This window comes from Mastigoproctus giganteus, chromosome 7 (genome assembly GCF_048544385.1).
Source record: "Mastigoproctus giganteus isolate SK-2022 chromosome 7, ASM4854438v1, whole genome shotgun sequence".
Lineage (NCBI taxonomy): Eukaryota > Metazoa > Arthropoda > Arachnida > Uropygi > Thelyphonidae > Mastigoproctus > Mastigoproctus giganteus.
Genome location: NC_143581.1, coordinates 5,540,587 through 5,555,578, shown reverse-complemented (window position 1 = coordinate 5,555,578; position 14,992 = coordinate 5,540,587). Strand labels below are relative to the sequence as shown.

The 14,992-nt window shown below is 39.0% G+C and overlaps 1 protein-coding gene across 3 annotated transcripts in view; it reads left to right on the top strand.

Moving 5' to 3' along the window:
- LOC150082453 (dual specificity protein phosphatase 22-like) overlaps window positions 1–14,992 on the top strand; it is a 123,381-nt gene that overhangs the window by 52,060 nt on the left and 56,329 nt on the right. Inside the window, exon 1 of one of the 3 annotated variants that reach the window (XM_090378625.1) lies at window positions 11,686–11,817. The exons of 1 other annotated variant lie outside the window; for it this stretch is intronic. In XM_090378625.1, coding sequence (XP_090234751.1) covers window positions 11,815–11,817 — 3 coding nt within the window. In that variant the 5' untranslated portion in view covers window positions 11,686–11,814. Of the gene's footprint in view, window positions 1–11,685; window positions 11,818–12,428; window positions 12,646–14,992 lie in introns of those variants that run through there. One more of the 3 variants, XM_090378624.1, reaches the window with a different exon arrangement.

Here is a 14,992-nt window from a genome sequence, read left to right as displayed (position 1 = left end):
AACCGACTTTGAAAGAGGATTGATAGTGGGTGCCCGACGCATGAGTCACTCTATCGCGGAGGCGATACAGAAATTGCACTATCCCTGTTCGACAGTATCAAAAGTGTATCGGGAATACGCCATTTCCGAAATAACATCTCATCATGGACAGCGCTGTAGTCAGAAAAAGATGGTGGATAAGCGTGGCCGTCGACTTCTGTCTCGCATTGTTTCAGCCAACCGGAGAGCGACAGTAGCACAAATCACCGCCGGCTTCAACGCGGGAGTTGCCAGAAACGTCTCCACCAAAACCATCAGGCGACCATTAGCCGCAAAAGGTTATGGGACCCACCAGAGTTCCATTGCCACCTCCACGACACAGGACTCTAAGCCTCAGTTGGAAGAAAGAAGATCGGCACTGGACCTTGGATGGTTGGGGACGGGTCACCTGATGCAATGAGTCCCATTTCCAGTTATTTCGAGTGAACGGGAGGGTGCGTATCTGGCGGGAACCACGCGAAGCTATGTACCCGTCATATCAACAAGAAAATGTTCAGGCAGGTGGGCGATCGGTAATGGTCTGGGACGTGTTCAACTTGGCCCATGTGGGAACACCTGGTACGTCTAGACGCATCTCTGAACGGTCAAGGTTACGTGTCCATCCTTGCAGATGATTTGCATATCTTCATGGTTATCGTGCACCCCCAGGGCAATGGACTCTTCCAGCAGGACAATGCGTCTCCCCTTGAACATGGTTCGAAGAGCATTTCGCAGATTTTACCAGCATGGAATGTCCCCCCCCCCGTCCGCGGACATGAACCCTGTGGAGCATCTGTGGAAAGGTCCGTTAGAGCTTTGGATCCTCCACCCAAGAATGCGACGGAATTATGGACAGCGATGCAACAAGCATGGATGGAAAAACCTGTGGAACGCTTTCGTGAACTAGTGGACTCAATGCCTCCCTCACCTTGTGACTGCCCTTATCCGGGCGAAAGGAGGGCCTACCCGTTACTAGGTCGATATCCCATTATTTCTGTCCACTCAGTGTACACTCACAAGTTACAAACAGAAATACATCACGCGCGGCTTGATGTACAAAAAAAAAAAAAAAAAAAGAAACGAGAAATATTTTTTAAATAATTTATTATTTTAAGTACAGCAATTTCTATGTTTATCCCCTTCGAAGTACTCTCCAGCTGCGCCTATGTGGCGCTCCATTCGCGATTTCCAGGGTCTAAAACAGCAGCGGAAGTCTTGGAAGATACCACCTTTAATTGCTGAGTTCTGTTCTTCTGAATGTCTGCAACGTCCTCAGATCGTTTTCATTTGATGCATTTTAATTTTCAGAAATTAAAATTAAAATGCACAGAAAAAAGTCTCACAGCTCCAGATCTGCCGAATAAGGCTGGTCCTCTAATGTCGTGATCTTGTTTTTCGTTAAAAACTCTCTCACTGCGACAGAGAAATGATGCGGCCCATTGTCACCATCTGCCAGAATTGCTCTTACTGTTTCTTTGTCAATGTGTAACTGTACTTTGATTAGTCGAATGCTCATCCGACGGTCTTGGAGCACGGTCTCTCGAATTTTTCGTTCTCGTCTGAGGTTGAAACTTGTTGTCGTGGACACCTTTCTGTTCCCTCTGTGAACCGTTTGTCCCATTTGTTCACGTGGCTGCATGGTTTCATCACCCATCACTTTCCATAACATCTCCAACTTCTTTGCTATAAATTGCGATCACTTATTTTTCCGCTCTATGGTTAAAACACTGCTTTACTTAAAGAGGCACAGTTAAATCAAAACTTTACCGATTACAAACGAAACAAAAACTGATCTGTACAGGAAAAAACAAGCTATAGCACGATATGAATGCTATTTACATGCGAAGTAGTAAGGCATTGGTAAGCAACGATTCTCGGTTTATTTTTGTCACACCTTGTATTTCTGTTGTGCAACTAGTGTCTTCTATAGCGGGTTTACCGAGAGAAGCGTCGTACTAGCACCCTAATACGACTCGAGAACCAATTATCTGGTCATGTTTAATATGTCCATAAATTATGTGTTCTCTGGTCGATTTGCCTATTTTTCTTGACGAAAAACTTTCTGTTCTTGCCTATTCGTGGTAACAGGCCTGCTTATGATAACACCATCTGTTGGTTCCACTGTATAAAATTTAAAAACTGCCTCTGACCACTTTAGTCACCTTTACGAAAGCAAAACCCCTTCTGTTTACTCTTGATGCAATGCTCTTTATTGGTGATCTTTATTGGTTACACTGTGATCACTGCTCTTTATTGGTTCTTTTATCTAAAGATTCCTAATGCATGAATAATAATAATAATACTCTTGATCTGATAATCAGATCAAGAGTATTACTCCCTCTGGTTGCCTCTCGAACATACTGCTGTCGAAAACAATCATCCAATAAATCCACAAAAGTTTTGTAAGTGTGCGAGTGACCAAGTTCCAGTCAATATCTGGAAAGCTAAAATTCCCCTGGCCCACTATTTCTCTGTACAGTTATTTATTATACTCATCAGAGTCATTAGGCCTATAACACACTCCTATTCTCATTTTTTCTTTCCCAGTTCTTATTTCATACTAAACTGGCTCAACATTGCACTGTCCACCAATGTCAACTGGATGCACTGCCTTAGATTTTATGTGTTTAACAAACAGCATAACCTCTCCTCCCTTCCTATCCTTTATGTACACATTGTACTCTCCAAATTCCAATTCTGCATTCTGCATATCTGTGTGAAACCAAGTCTCTGATATCCCAACAATATCCGCCTTTGATGTCTTGACCATCACTTAAAATTCATCAAATTTATTTACTGTACTCCTAGCATTGGTGAACATGCAACTAGACATGCACTTGTTCTTACTCTTAGTTACCCCATTACTTGAAACAAGTAAATACATGGGAGTAACTAAGAGGAGTAACCCCCATGTATTTACTTGTTTCATGGTGACCCACAGCAGTTCCTGAAATCCCCAGCAACTTGCTTTCTAGGCTGCTGTTCATTCCAGTAGAAGCAGTGCAAGAATCATTCCACCTCTACCTGTGGCAACTGTTAATCTATTAGTCTGTGAATCCCCCAAGCTATCAGTTTTTCTACCCACCTAGCACAGCCTCAATAGTATCAGCAAATATTCTTGCAGCCTCCTTTCTATTTACGTTTATCCCTGTAGTCTCTGCTGTTAACAAGCAGAGACCACGATGAGAAAAAATCTATCCTATGAGCCTTGCACAATCTGCCTGTGGCCAAATTGATTGACAAGGCTCTCATCATATACTCCCTCCTATCGTGTCTGGGCAGAATTGCGGACACTTTTAGTTTGTACCCTAAGTGGCGACTTTTTTTTCAACACTGACCTGCTAAGTAAGTCCTCTCAGATCTCCTACCTATTACTTGTTAAGTAAGTCCTCTCCTACTCTTAATATCTTAGTGTCAATATATATATATATATAAAACAGTATCACCTTTTGTGCCCTAAAAAGATGATATCTACTCTACAACGTTGTAAACTTTTTTCCGTGGCAGACATACCCTGGTCCTATTCCAATTTATTATATTTATATCCATTTGGTGTGTTTGTATGAATATTTCAACTTTATGGTCCCATCCTCCAAAAATTGAATCCCCTGGGCACGCGTCATTGAAAGCTATAGGATTTAAAATTTGTAAATTAATTTTTAAAAAAATTGTACAGTTGTAAAATTTCACACTGAAAATTTTACATTTTCGAAAATTTGTAAATTTTGCATAAAATCGCACTGAAATGATCAGTGGTTTTTGCCGCTTGTGACTCTTTTGAAGAGATCTGAGTTCGAATCCTGTCAAACTGGAGGAATTTCTAAACGCACCTTCGATCGTGACTGTAGTTAGCCAATCTCATGTGGATGGAATTGGGTTCCTCCTTAAGTTGTCCTTGGTTTTTTTCAATCGCGCACTTGTGTTTTTTGTTTTATTTCTTAGATGGAAGCGGTCCCGACCAAAGCCATGACAACCCCCGTGTATTTTTGTAGATACTGCAGAAAGAACCTATACCAGAAAGGACAGTAGGACAATATGTATAGTAGGCAGCAGTGCTTATGCAGGATGGCATCAGAATGCTAGTTCAATTCCACCGTGGTATACTGTGATATTACAAGACTCTAAAACGGCCAATTTGGGTGTAATGTTATTATGTTTGTGCAGCACGTACGTTATTATGTTGTTTAGTTGTTTCTGGCCACTTTGCTGCCAGGAAGGTGATCACCTGAAAAGTCTCCCCATTGCCCTTCTGCACACGAGGAGGTGGGCCATAACTAGGAGTGAATCGTGATAGACCCCGAAATGTTCCGTACAGAATGCCCCAAGCTAGTTTGGGTTCACTCTTAAAAGAAAGGAAGAAAGTAAAAAAAAAAATGTGTAGTGTGAATGTATGGTAGGTAGTTTAGAGTTGTATTATTGAATGATCCCAGCCCAGTGCGTAGATGAGTATGCCACATTGCGCGATATAGTACAAGTTGCTGGTGCGCCTAAAAACCAAACATAGCACCTCAGGCTTCCTAGCCTGAGTTGCTGTCGTTGGTTTTTAGGCGCACCTTCGGTCAAGTGCATTTCAGTGCCTGTGATTCAAGCCCCATGTGACCACTACTACTACACAAAGCGCTGTTCTTGTATTCTGTCTATCTTGTGAACGCCCTCTGACATTATGTTGTCATTTCTCCGGACAGTGCAGTAAATATATTATTAATTTTTTTTTTTTTTTTTTTTTTTTACCTTTATAACTGCCTTAAATTTATCTTCTTCTCTTTACTTTGATGTACTGCGGTGCGGCAAATCTACATAGTCTTTAAATGAAATAAATAAATAACTCATTGTGAAGGATTCTACAATATGATATTTTATAGTAACGATTGCTCATAAATGTTCTCTTTCCTCTGCTTCTCCTGTACAAAAATAGAGGAATTCGTTCATAATCACACAAGTTGGAGTACTGTACTCCAATGATAGGAGAATAGTAAATAAATTTGATGAATTTTAAGTGCTGGTCAAGACATCAAAGGCAGATATTGTTGGGATATCAGAGACGTGAGTTCACACAGATATAAGCAGTGCAGAATTAGAAATTGGAGAGTACAATGTGTACAGAAAGGATAGACAGGATAGGAAGGGAAGAGGGGTTATGCTGTTAGTTAAGAAATACATAAAATCTAAGGAAGTGCAATGTTAAGTGAGTTTGGTGTGACATGAGCACTAGGAAAGCAAACATGAGGGTAGGAGTTTGTTATAGGTCTAATCAATCTGATGAGTATAATGAGCAATTGTGCAGAGAAATAGAGTGGGCCAGTAAATCAGAATGTCTTATAATGGCGGATATTAACTTCCCAGATATTGACTGAAACTCTTGGGTTGGTCACTGGCACACTAGCAAGGCTTTTGTAGATTTATTGGATCATTGTTTTCTACGGCAGCATGTTAGAGAAGCAAGCAGAGGGAGTAACACTCTTGATCTGATTATCAGCAGTGATTATTCATGCATTAAGAATTTACAGATAAATGAACCACTAGGTGGCAGTGATCGTGTACTGATGTGAGATGTACTTAAAGATATAACTACCATCAGAGATGAAGGGAAGGGTGTTTGCTTTCGTAAAGGTGACTACAGTGATCGCAGGATTTTTTAAATTCTGTACAGTGGGACCAACTGATGATGTTACCAACAGCAAATTCTAAATGGGAAGCATTCAAGGAAGTAATTTTGGACGCAACTAGGCTTTTTGTTCCAACTAAGAAATACTGTTCTAGGTTTATGCCCAAATGGATGTCAGATGAACTAATGAGACTTGTGGCAGAGAAGAAAAATTCATGGGATGGATATAAATTATCAGGTGAAACAGAAGCCTATGGCAGATATAAGCTAGTCTGTAATCAGGTCACAAAGGAGGTTAGGCAAGCAAAGGCGGATTACGAGAAATCTTTGGCAAAGGATGCAAAGAAAAACAGTAAATATTTCTTTACTTATATAAATTTATAATGGTTTGCCTGTAGATAATCATACTCAGATGGCTGCCAAACTAAATGAATATTTTGCATGTACATTCGCATATGAGGAGTTATTCAAGGAGGAGAGAGCCAGCTGTTTATCAAATTCTAACAGGAAGTTAAATGATTTTGTAATATCTGAGCTAAGTGGAGGAGAAGTTGTTGAAATTAAACATAAGAAAGGCACTTGGGGTGGATGTGATCTATCCAGTTATATCAAAGAAGGTGGCAAAGGAAGTAAGCAAACTCTGAGCCATAATTATGAGAACATTCTTGGAATCAGGGGAAGTCCTCACAGATTGGAGATGCGCAAATGTATCATCAATTCACAAAGGGGATCAAAGGGTGACATGAGTAATTACAGACCTGTTAGTTTAACTTTAATTCCAGGAAAAATAATGGAGTCACTGGTTAAAGAAGCATTGCAGGATCATCTAAACAAGACTGCAGTAATAATTCAGACACATCATGGGTTTGTTAAGGGGAAGTCTTGTCTGACCAATTTGATTGGATAGTATGACGTGGTCATAAATGAGCTGGATGCAAAAAAAAAAAAAAATATTTTGATATCATATACTTAGATTTCAAGAAAGCTTTTGATACTGTTACACACGGAAGACTACTGTACAAACTGGAGCAGTATGGATTAAGGCAAGTTTTTACAATGGATAAAATGATGGTTGAGTGGGAGGATTCAGAGTGTTAATCAATGGACTTAGCTCTTCGTGGACTAATGTTATTAGTGGTGTCCCCTAGGGTTCAGTGATGGACCCATTGTTGTTTTCTATATTTATCAATGATAAATAATTTTTTTCTGTTTATACTCCGGCACGACAACCAAGTCAGTAGAGTTTACAATAAATCTTCAATACAAATATTTATCGTATTTAGTAGTCACGGGCTTGAACCCCGGTCCACTCAAGGAACGCGTGCTATGCACTCTCGCTCCTGACCACTGGGCTACGTCAGGCCCAATATATTGATGAAGGTATATCAAGCTTAATGTCAAAGTTTGCAGATGATACAAAGGTTGTCAGGGTTATTAATAACGGTAATGACAGTATGCTGCTGCAACAGATCTGGAAAAGTTGGGCAGATGGGCTGAGAAGTGGCAACTAAAGTTTAACATTGACGAATGCAAAGTACTGCATATGGGTAGCAGTAACCCCAGAGTAACATGCCAACTAGGTGGTGTTACACTCAGGGTAGTGAAGAATGAAAGAGAGCTGAGGGTATTTGTGCAGTCAGATATGAAGTTTTCTGAGCATTGAGCCAGGCTGCCAGAGTAGATCATGGGGTTTTCTCAATGATATACAGGAATTTTTCGAGTAAGGACAAGTAAGGAATTTTTCGAGTAAGGAGTTGATTATTTCCTTGTATAAGGCAATGGTTAGGCCACACCTTGAGTACTGCGTATATGTCTGGAAGCCTCAATTTAGGAAGGATGCAGAATTTGCTAGAACCAGTACAGAGAAGGGCAACAAAATTGGTGAGGGGAACTCTAACGAATAAAGGCTTAAGTTCTGCAAATTTCAGCGTCTGGAGACTAGCACCTGCGAAGCAATCTGATTTAGGTGTATAAGGCCCTGAATGGATTGAGCAGGCTCAATGCCAATAGGATTCTTCCTCTCGATCAGTTTACTGACTCGATGGAGCATAAACTGAAATTGAGGAAAGACAGTTGTCGAATAGATGTGCGGAAATTTGCCTTTTGGTAGTTGATTGCTGGAACAAACTTTTATCTGTCGTTGCGGAAGTTGATAGCTTAAATAAGTTGAAGGCAGAATTAGCCAAGCATTTGAAATGAACAGATGGGTGAAATGGGAAGGGTTTTTTTTTTTTTTTTTTTTTTTTATGATGCTGTATAAACTTGCTTTCTTGCATCATATGCCTCTATTAATGCTAATGCTAAATTTCTTGGAACTCAAGGTACCCAATTTACAGTTAATAGGAGATAGTTAGATCGTCAAGGAGATAGTCAAGATGGTTGATATCTTCACTGTGTTCCTTGAACCACTCGTACACAGTGCGGGCCCGATGACACGCCGTCCGATAACTTATTTTTTCACCATGGCTGAATTGACATCGTCTCCAAAGAGCTGCCGTTAGACCTCACCAGTGAAGCTAGGACCACTGGTCCATACGCAACAGTGGTCCTAGTTCTTTCCACAAAGCATATCCTTTATTAAGCAACCACATCTGCGCCTCAGTAGCCAGGTGGGCAGGAGTAGTAGTGCGTAGCACACGCTTCTTGATTAGACCGGGGTTCGAGCCCGTGACCACCAAATACGGAGGATGCGGAAGGTCAAGGAATGACCATTGCATATCCCCAGCCCGGATAAAGGGAGAGGGTTGGCGTCAGGAAGGGCATCCGGCCGCAAAAAATTCATGCCAAAACAATAAAAACGCTGACCCCATATGTAATGGGAAAAAGCGAGGGAAAAAAAAATAATAAAAAATCTACCTACATGGACAGTGGGCACCATGCACGACGGGTCCATGGACTCGTGTTGCTTGCATGTGAATGTGTCGATCGGCGTGTTGCGTCAGGTATTTGGACTCATCCCACCAGCACACTCTTTTTTGCCGTGTTGTTCACGTCATAGCATTCGCCTTCGACGATGATCAGCGGTGTGGAGAGGATGTCTCTTGAGTCATCTGATGTGTAAGCCCATACGTCTGTTCGGCGCATCGTCATTTGAGATATTGTTGTTGCATTCCCCATATTGTATTGCGATGTCAGCTGTCGCGCAGTAACCTGTCATTGAACCCGTACGGTGCGCTGCATCCTTTGCTCTCCACGAACATTCATCTTGCGTAATCCTTTACAGTTATGTCGGCGGGAGTTTGACTAGTTCGATACCATTCTTTGTACACCTTAATCGCAGTGGGCCGTGAGCAACCGACAAGACGTGTCATTTCCGATACGGAAGCACCTGACACACGAGCTCCCACAATCATGTCCTTTTGAATATCCGTGATATCTTTACTAACGTCCCATAACTGCTACTTTATCACTCTGACTTGCACGACCTGATGCCAATTACCACTACTATAGCGTACGTAGCTGTTTGCCTTTTTATACTGCGAGCTATGCGGCATAGTCCATTACGGATGGAGTGTTCACAAATCAGTCATCACAGTATATTCAATGTCTTTACTTGAAAACGATTCAGTTTCTTCAGTATGTTCTCTCAAGGCGGAACTAATCAGTTTGGAAGGTCCTTCTGTAACATCTTCCGCGGCTTTTCTCTTCAAAGTGCACAATTATTTTTCGGTCTGTACGCAATTCGTACTTCTCCTTTATGTGGGGGAGAGGGAATTCTTTCTTAATAATTAACTCCCCGTTAGTGCTCCATTCGTACGTCCCTTTTCAGGGGAGAAACCCTTCTAAAAGTGTTCGCTTTTCTGCTTAATAAACACCAAAAAACATGAAACCTGTTTAAATAATTAAAAAAGAAATGTTTTTAAAATTTGTTAACAATATATCTCATATAAAAAAAAAACATCCCATCTATAATACATACTTATTACTTAAAAATTCATACTTGGAGATAATGGAAAAAGATCCTAATCCCCTGTCTGGCGGCCAATTCAACAGTAGTAAGTAGTAAAGGAACCTTAATCTCCTACCTGGTGTCCAGTTCAACTATAAGAAATAGGCTACAAGAACTTTGGTGCCAATTCACCGCCGCCATTGGAAATAATATGCCAATAAAGGATCTTATTGGCATATCTCTTCTTCCTTAAAATAAGAGATGACCAGAATAATAGATCAGATCGTCAGAATAACAAGAAAGTTTAAAGAAATGAAAGATGTATAATAAGTTGGGTATTTTTAACAAATCAATTTCTTCTTTGTACATATAAGAGGAATTTGATTTATTAAAAATACGCAATTTGAGCTTGAACTTCGAAATTATAAAATAGCTAATTCGGTGTGTTAAGCACTAAATCAACTAAGTGTATAAGGCATCAGTATATATTATTTGTGATTGTTTGTATTTTTCTGTTTGCAGGACGAAAAACTCGGGTTCTCTGGAGGGAGAGAAAAAAATAACCTTCGCCTGTGATCAACTAATTAGGCCATGTTGTGAAAAAGAGTTTAAAATTATTTCTCACTTCATTCACGACTTTTCCACCCGATGTGGGAGGATGGTGATTATAATTACTGCATAGCTAATGCCAGTTTGGCCATTTCAAAATTATGTGAAGTAGAATTATCCTTTTCTTCCACGTGTTTTTATAGCAAGCAGGGTTTAAACTGCCACTACATTAAAATAGACAATTTAAATCCTATTGACCACAAATCACAAACGAGGATGAAATAGTCTTCATACTTTTTATCACTTGAGTTTATTTACTAATTTTTAAAATATAAAAATATGAAAATTTGTCGAGGAGCTCCATCTAAGTACTGATGTAATTGTTCTCTCGAATATGGTGAATCCTAAAGTTGAAAAAAATATATAGATGTCATAAAAACATGTTTAATAACCAAATAAAAACAGATGACGGCAGATGTTCTGTTTCCCCCAATCCACCTTCCACCAAGAAATAGAATCTGAAGCAGTTGTTTCACTTACATTATTGTAAAATTGGCACTGGTGGAGTATAATTCACTGGTGGAGTGTAATTACTAGTGAAAGGGGATGCTGCCCTCGTAAGTGCACAGTTGATATAATCGCCATCCTCCCCACTAGCTGGAAATAACCTGAGTTCGAATCCCGTCAATGATGCGAGGTAATTTTATAGGTTTTTTTCACAGCTGATTTAATTGGTCTCAAGACCGGGTAGCATGGGTTTTTTACTCCCTGAAACTCAGGTTTTTTGTCTAGCAAACAGCAAATCTATCACAGAAAACACGCGATTTATAGACATATTATATACGGCGCAATATGGCCTGAAACCCCTCGATAACAACAGTGGGTGCCAGCAATCCCATACCATAAGAGGGAGCCCAAACCCAGGCACCAGCGAAATCTCGCCCCTAGCTCAATGCCAAAGGTCAACAGAAAAAATAAAATAAATAAATAGAAATAAAAATAAAAATATTTCCACCCTAATGAAATTCATACTCTTTTTTCATGGGGCTGTAGTTGCGTCCGGTGCAAAATCCAAAACAAGCACAGACTGATAAACCCGCTGATTAATTGCCCATCTACTCGATATTGAATACAATTTTATGAAATATGTCTGCTAATAACAATACTGCCCCTAAGCCTCCTTACCATAACCATGCCAATATTCTTGCTGTCATTTCAGCATAAAAGTTGTACTCGAAAAAATTGCAGTTTCATATATATTTCATACGAATCAATTTGCTCAATTTAAGATCGAAGCATTCTTTTTAAAATGGTCTAAATGTATCCGTTAAAAGCTTTTCAAATACTGTTTTTGAAAGTTCTTTATATGCACCGACATAGGTAGCGAATCGGTTTATTTTAGCTATCAGATATAAAATCTTTTTGTTGATGTTTGTGAGAAGAGTATTTTGATAAGGTAAGGTTATTCAATGCGCAGCATCGGGAGGCTGCAACTTGTTTCTGCAGCGAAACGGTGTAGAGGAATGCCATCCCGAAACAGCCAATGATCACGAAGACCTTTGTAAGGCCGATCAGGATTCAAGGTCATCGATTAGTTGAAAGGATGGCTGCGTTAGCGAGGCGATTGTGTGACGCCTCGGAGTGGAGTCTCACGACGGTGAAAATAATTAGTATCTATATCAGTCTCGTCCCCAAACTATGATGGTGTGGAGTACAATGACAAGTAAGCGATTTGCCAAGAGATTTTGAGAAAATGGTGAGTACTTCCGATGTTCACTCCATTCGTAACAAACCGGTGTTCCATCCTCATTCAGGGGGTTGAAGTGTTGCGGTGTGATTTCTCGTGCTATGTGTTGCTCAAAGCACAGCTTCACTCCGTTCGAAGAGCGCAGCGGTCGCATATTTTGCTCAGAAAATTAATCACTGCAAAACGGGCAGTTGTGAATTATTTCCGTCATTTATTCTATTCCGTCTTTTAGAATGGTAGCAGAAGTGTTCAATCACGTCGTACTTCGTGCATTGTCGTCGTCCATTGATGAACCAAGAAGTTCAGACTTTTTCCGTCTAAATCTGTCCGAAAAAAATATACCATCCAACGGCCGATGTTAGTCAATACGTCCTCGTGTGCTTGCGGTCATTTTCTTTTACATCTCAGATATTTTCATGCCTTTATTTTGGAATATAATTGCCGAATTATCAAACAGTCTTGCAAAAGCAAGAATTTTTATAGAAATGGCTGCAGTTCATTTGCTTTTTCCTCTTAAGAGTTTTATGTGTGCCAGTAGATGTTCACCAAAATATTTTAATGAAAGGAAGTCATTTCGACTAATGCTTTATGTAGCATTGTCGAAGTTATTCGCCAGTGCAGAACTGACTTTTTGAAATCCATATTTCGGTATAATGATAGATGACATTTTGTACACAATTAAAGATGAAGTCTACTAAATCAGCTGTATCTGTGAGGCTTTCTTTAAACTGAACTACGATGTGACGGAGAGCACCAAGAAAATTAACAACCTAACACCAAATATTTTCCCTTGGGAGCATATTATTACTCTCAATCATGGGAAATGGAATGAACAAGGTAAGAATATTCATAATTGTATTACCTAATATTATTGCATGTTTTTATTTATAATTGCAAAATTTCAGAAAAATCTCCATATAAAAGAAGTCATTTTGGTCCATGGTCCTACTGCCCTCTAGATTCCTTTAAATGCCGTTATGCTGGGAATTACATGCATTTAATTATTAAATCAATTAATTTATTTATTTAATAATTAAAATTAATGCTTAGTATATTGCTTTCTGATATATGTAATAGGCATTTCAGTTTGGGGGGGGGGGGGGTCTAGGGATATTTTTCCAACTACGAGTTTTTTCTGAATTCAGCTGAACATTTGGATAAATTAATAAATGAACACTTTATTTCAAACAATTGCCCTTCACTGCGGCAAAATTTTGGTAATATTACAATAATTGCTTATGGAAGATGTTTATTGATTTGTTGATTATGATCAGAACAGGTGTTAAATATTTTTTATTCACAAACCCCCTTCAAATATTGATTCTCAAATTGTAGCAATTTCTCCACCAGGGGAAACTTGGATGGGGAGTTAATGTTTTTTAATTTTGCCTCAGGTTTTCAATTTTATTTGTTTTTATTTCTAATAGCTTTATAAAGGATTTCTAATAGCTTTATAAAAAGGCTTTGCCATTTTAATTTATTTTATGTATAGATTAAAATTTAATTATTAAATGTAAGCAGCATACTTGGATGAAGTTATTAGCCTAATTTATAGTGGGATCACAGAAATTCACTTATCATTTTAGGGGGGGGGTGAGGTCTTGTTATTACAAAGTTTGAGAATTCCTGCTTTAAAACATATTCCTTAAAATTAGTGCTTTCTTTCTCCCATTGTGACTTTTCTTTGTGAAAAATGAAAATGAAAAGTTGCAACTGAGACAGTTGCCTTGATTCAGTAGTGTTTGGTATTTAACCACCTTGTTGACTACCACTGATATAGAATAATAGGTAATATATTTGATTTTTATTTTCCATAACTATATTTTAATTTTACAATTAAAATAAACTATAGAAGAATGCTTAGTCTTAATTGTCTCTACAGTAAGATCAGGAGTGTTATCAACAAAACTGGTGAATTCGAACTCCTTGTTAGCGCAACTAATGCTGACATAAAAAATCTAGCAGTAATGTGGTGCCACCTAGAAATTGGGGTATTGAGATCATGCATCTTATCAAAAGCAGCCTCAACACAAAAAAAGAGCTTTTGCTGAGTCAGAAGTTACATCTGCTAGCATAGAATCTGTATGGTGTGAGTTAGTTGGAAGCAGAGGTATAATGAGAATGGGAGTAATCAACAGACTAAAAGATTTGGAAGAGCAGGATGAGAGTCGATCCCCAGGGGCTCACATCTGGTGTGTGGGCTTGGCACACCCAGGGTCCTGAGCTCGATATCATCATTCTTCTATTTCTTGGTTATTTCCTTCTACTTTTGACTCGCTCTCTCTCAGGGTAACTCAGGATTTTTTTTTTTTTTTTTTTTTTTTTCCCAGCTGGTGCAGCATAAGCTTCAGGCTTCCTTGCGCCATGCAGCTAATAATAATAATAATCTCTGTATGTAGACAGAATGGGCAGGCATGGATTTCTTATTATGAGTGACTTCAATTTGTCCCTAAGTTAATTGGAATAAGTTCGAAGGAAAATTGTCACATGGGAAACAAAATTTTTAAATAAATTAGATGATTATTGTTAATACCAGCATGTTAAAGAAAATTGTGGGTGATAAGAATATTCTTCATCTGATGACATCACAACAAATCAGATGACATCACAGAGCTTAAAGTACAGGAACTATTGGCAGGTAATGATCACACAATCATTAGTTGGAAGATGAAGAAAGATGCAGTAGTTAAAGGTAAAGGCACAGGTTTTAATTTCAGGAAAGGGGACTATTGCAGTTTAAAGTGCTATATGGAGGGAGGGCGAATACATTAGAATCATGGAATACTTTAAAAGCAATAATCATGGAAGCCATTAATGCATATATCCCATTAAAAAAATATAGCACAAGGAGGATGCTGGGATGGATGAATATGTATATGGTCAGTCTAATAGAGCATAAAAAGACAGCATGAGGAAATTTACAGAGCGATGAAAAGTACTGAAGCCTACAACAGCTACAAGGTGATCTGCAATAGTACCACAAATAAGGTTGAGGAAGCTAATTCTGAGTATGAGAAACTAATGGGCAAAAGATGGGGACAAGTAGTTTTTCATGTACATGATCCAAAGAAGAAGAAAAATTGGTTTAGATGCTTGTGCACTGGGTATGGAGAAGTCTTAGATAACCCAGCTGATGTTGCTGATGAATTGAATAGGTACTTCACATTGGACTTTACTGAGGCTA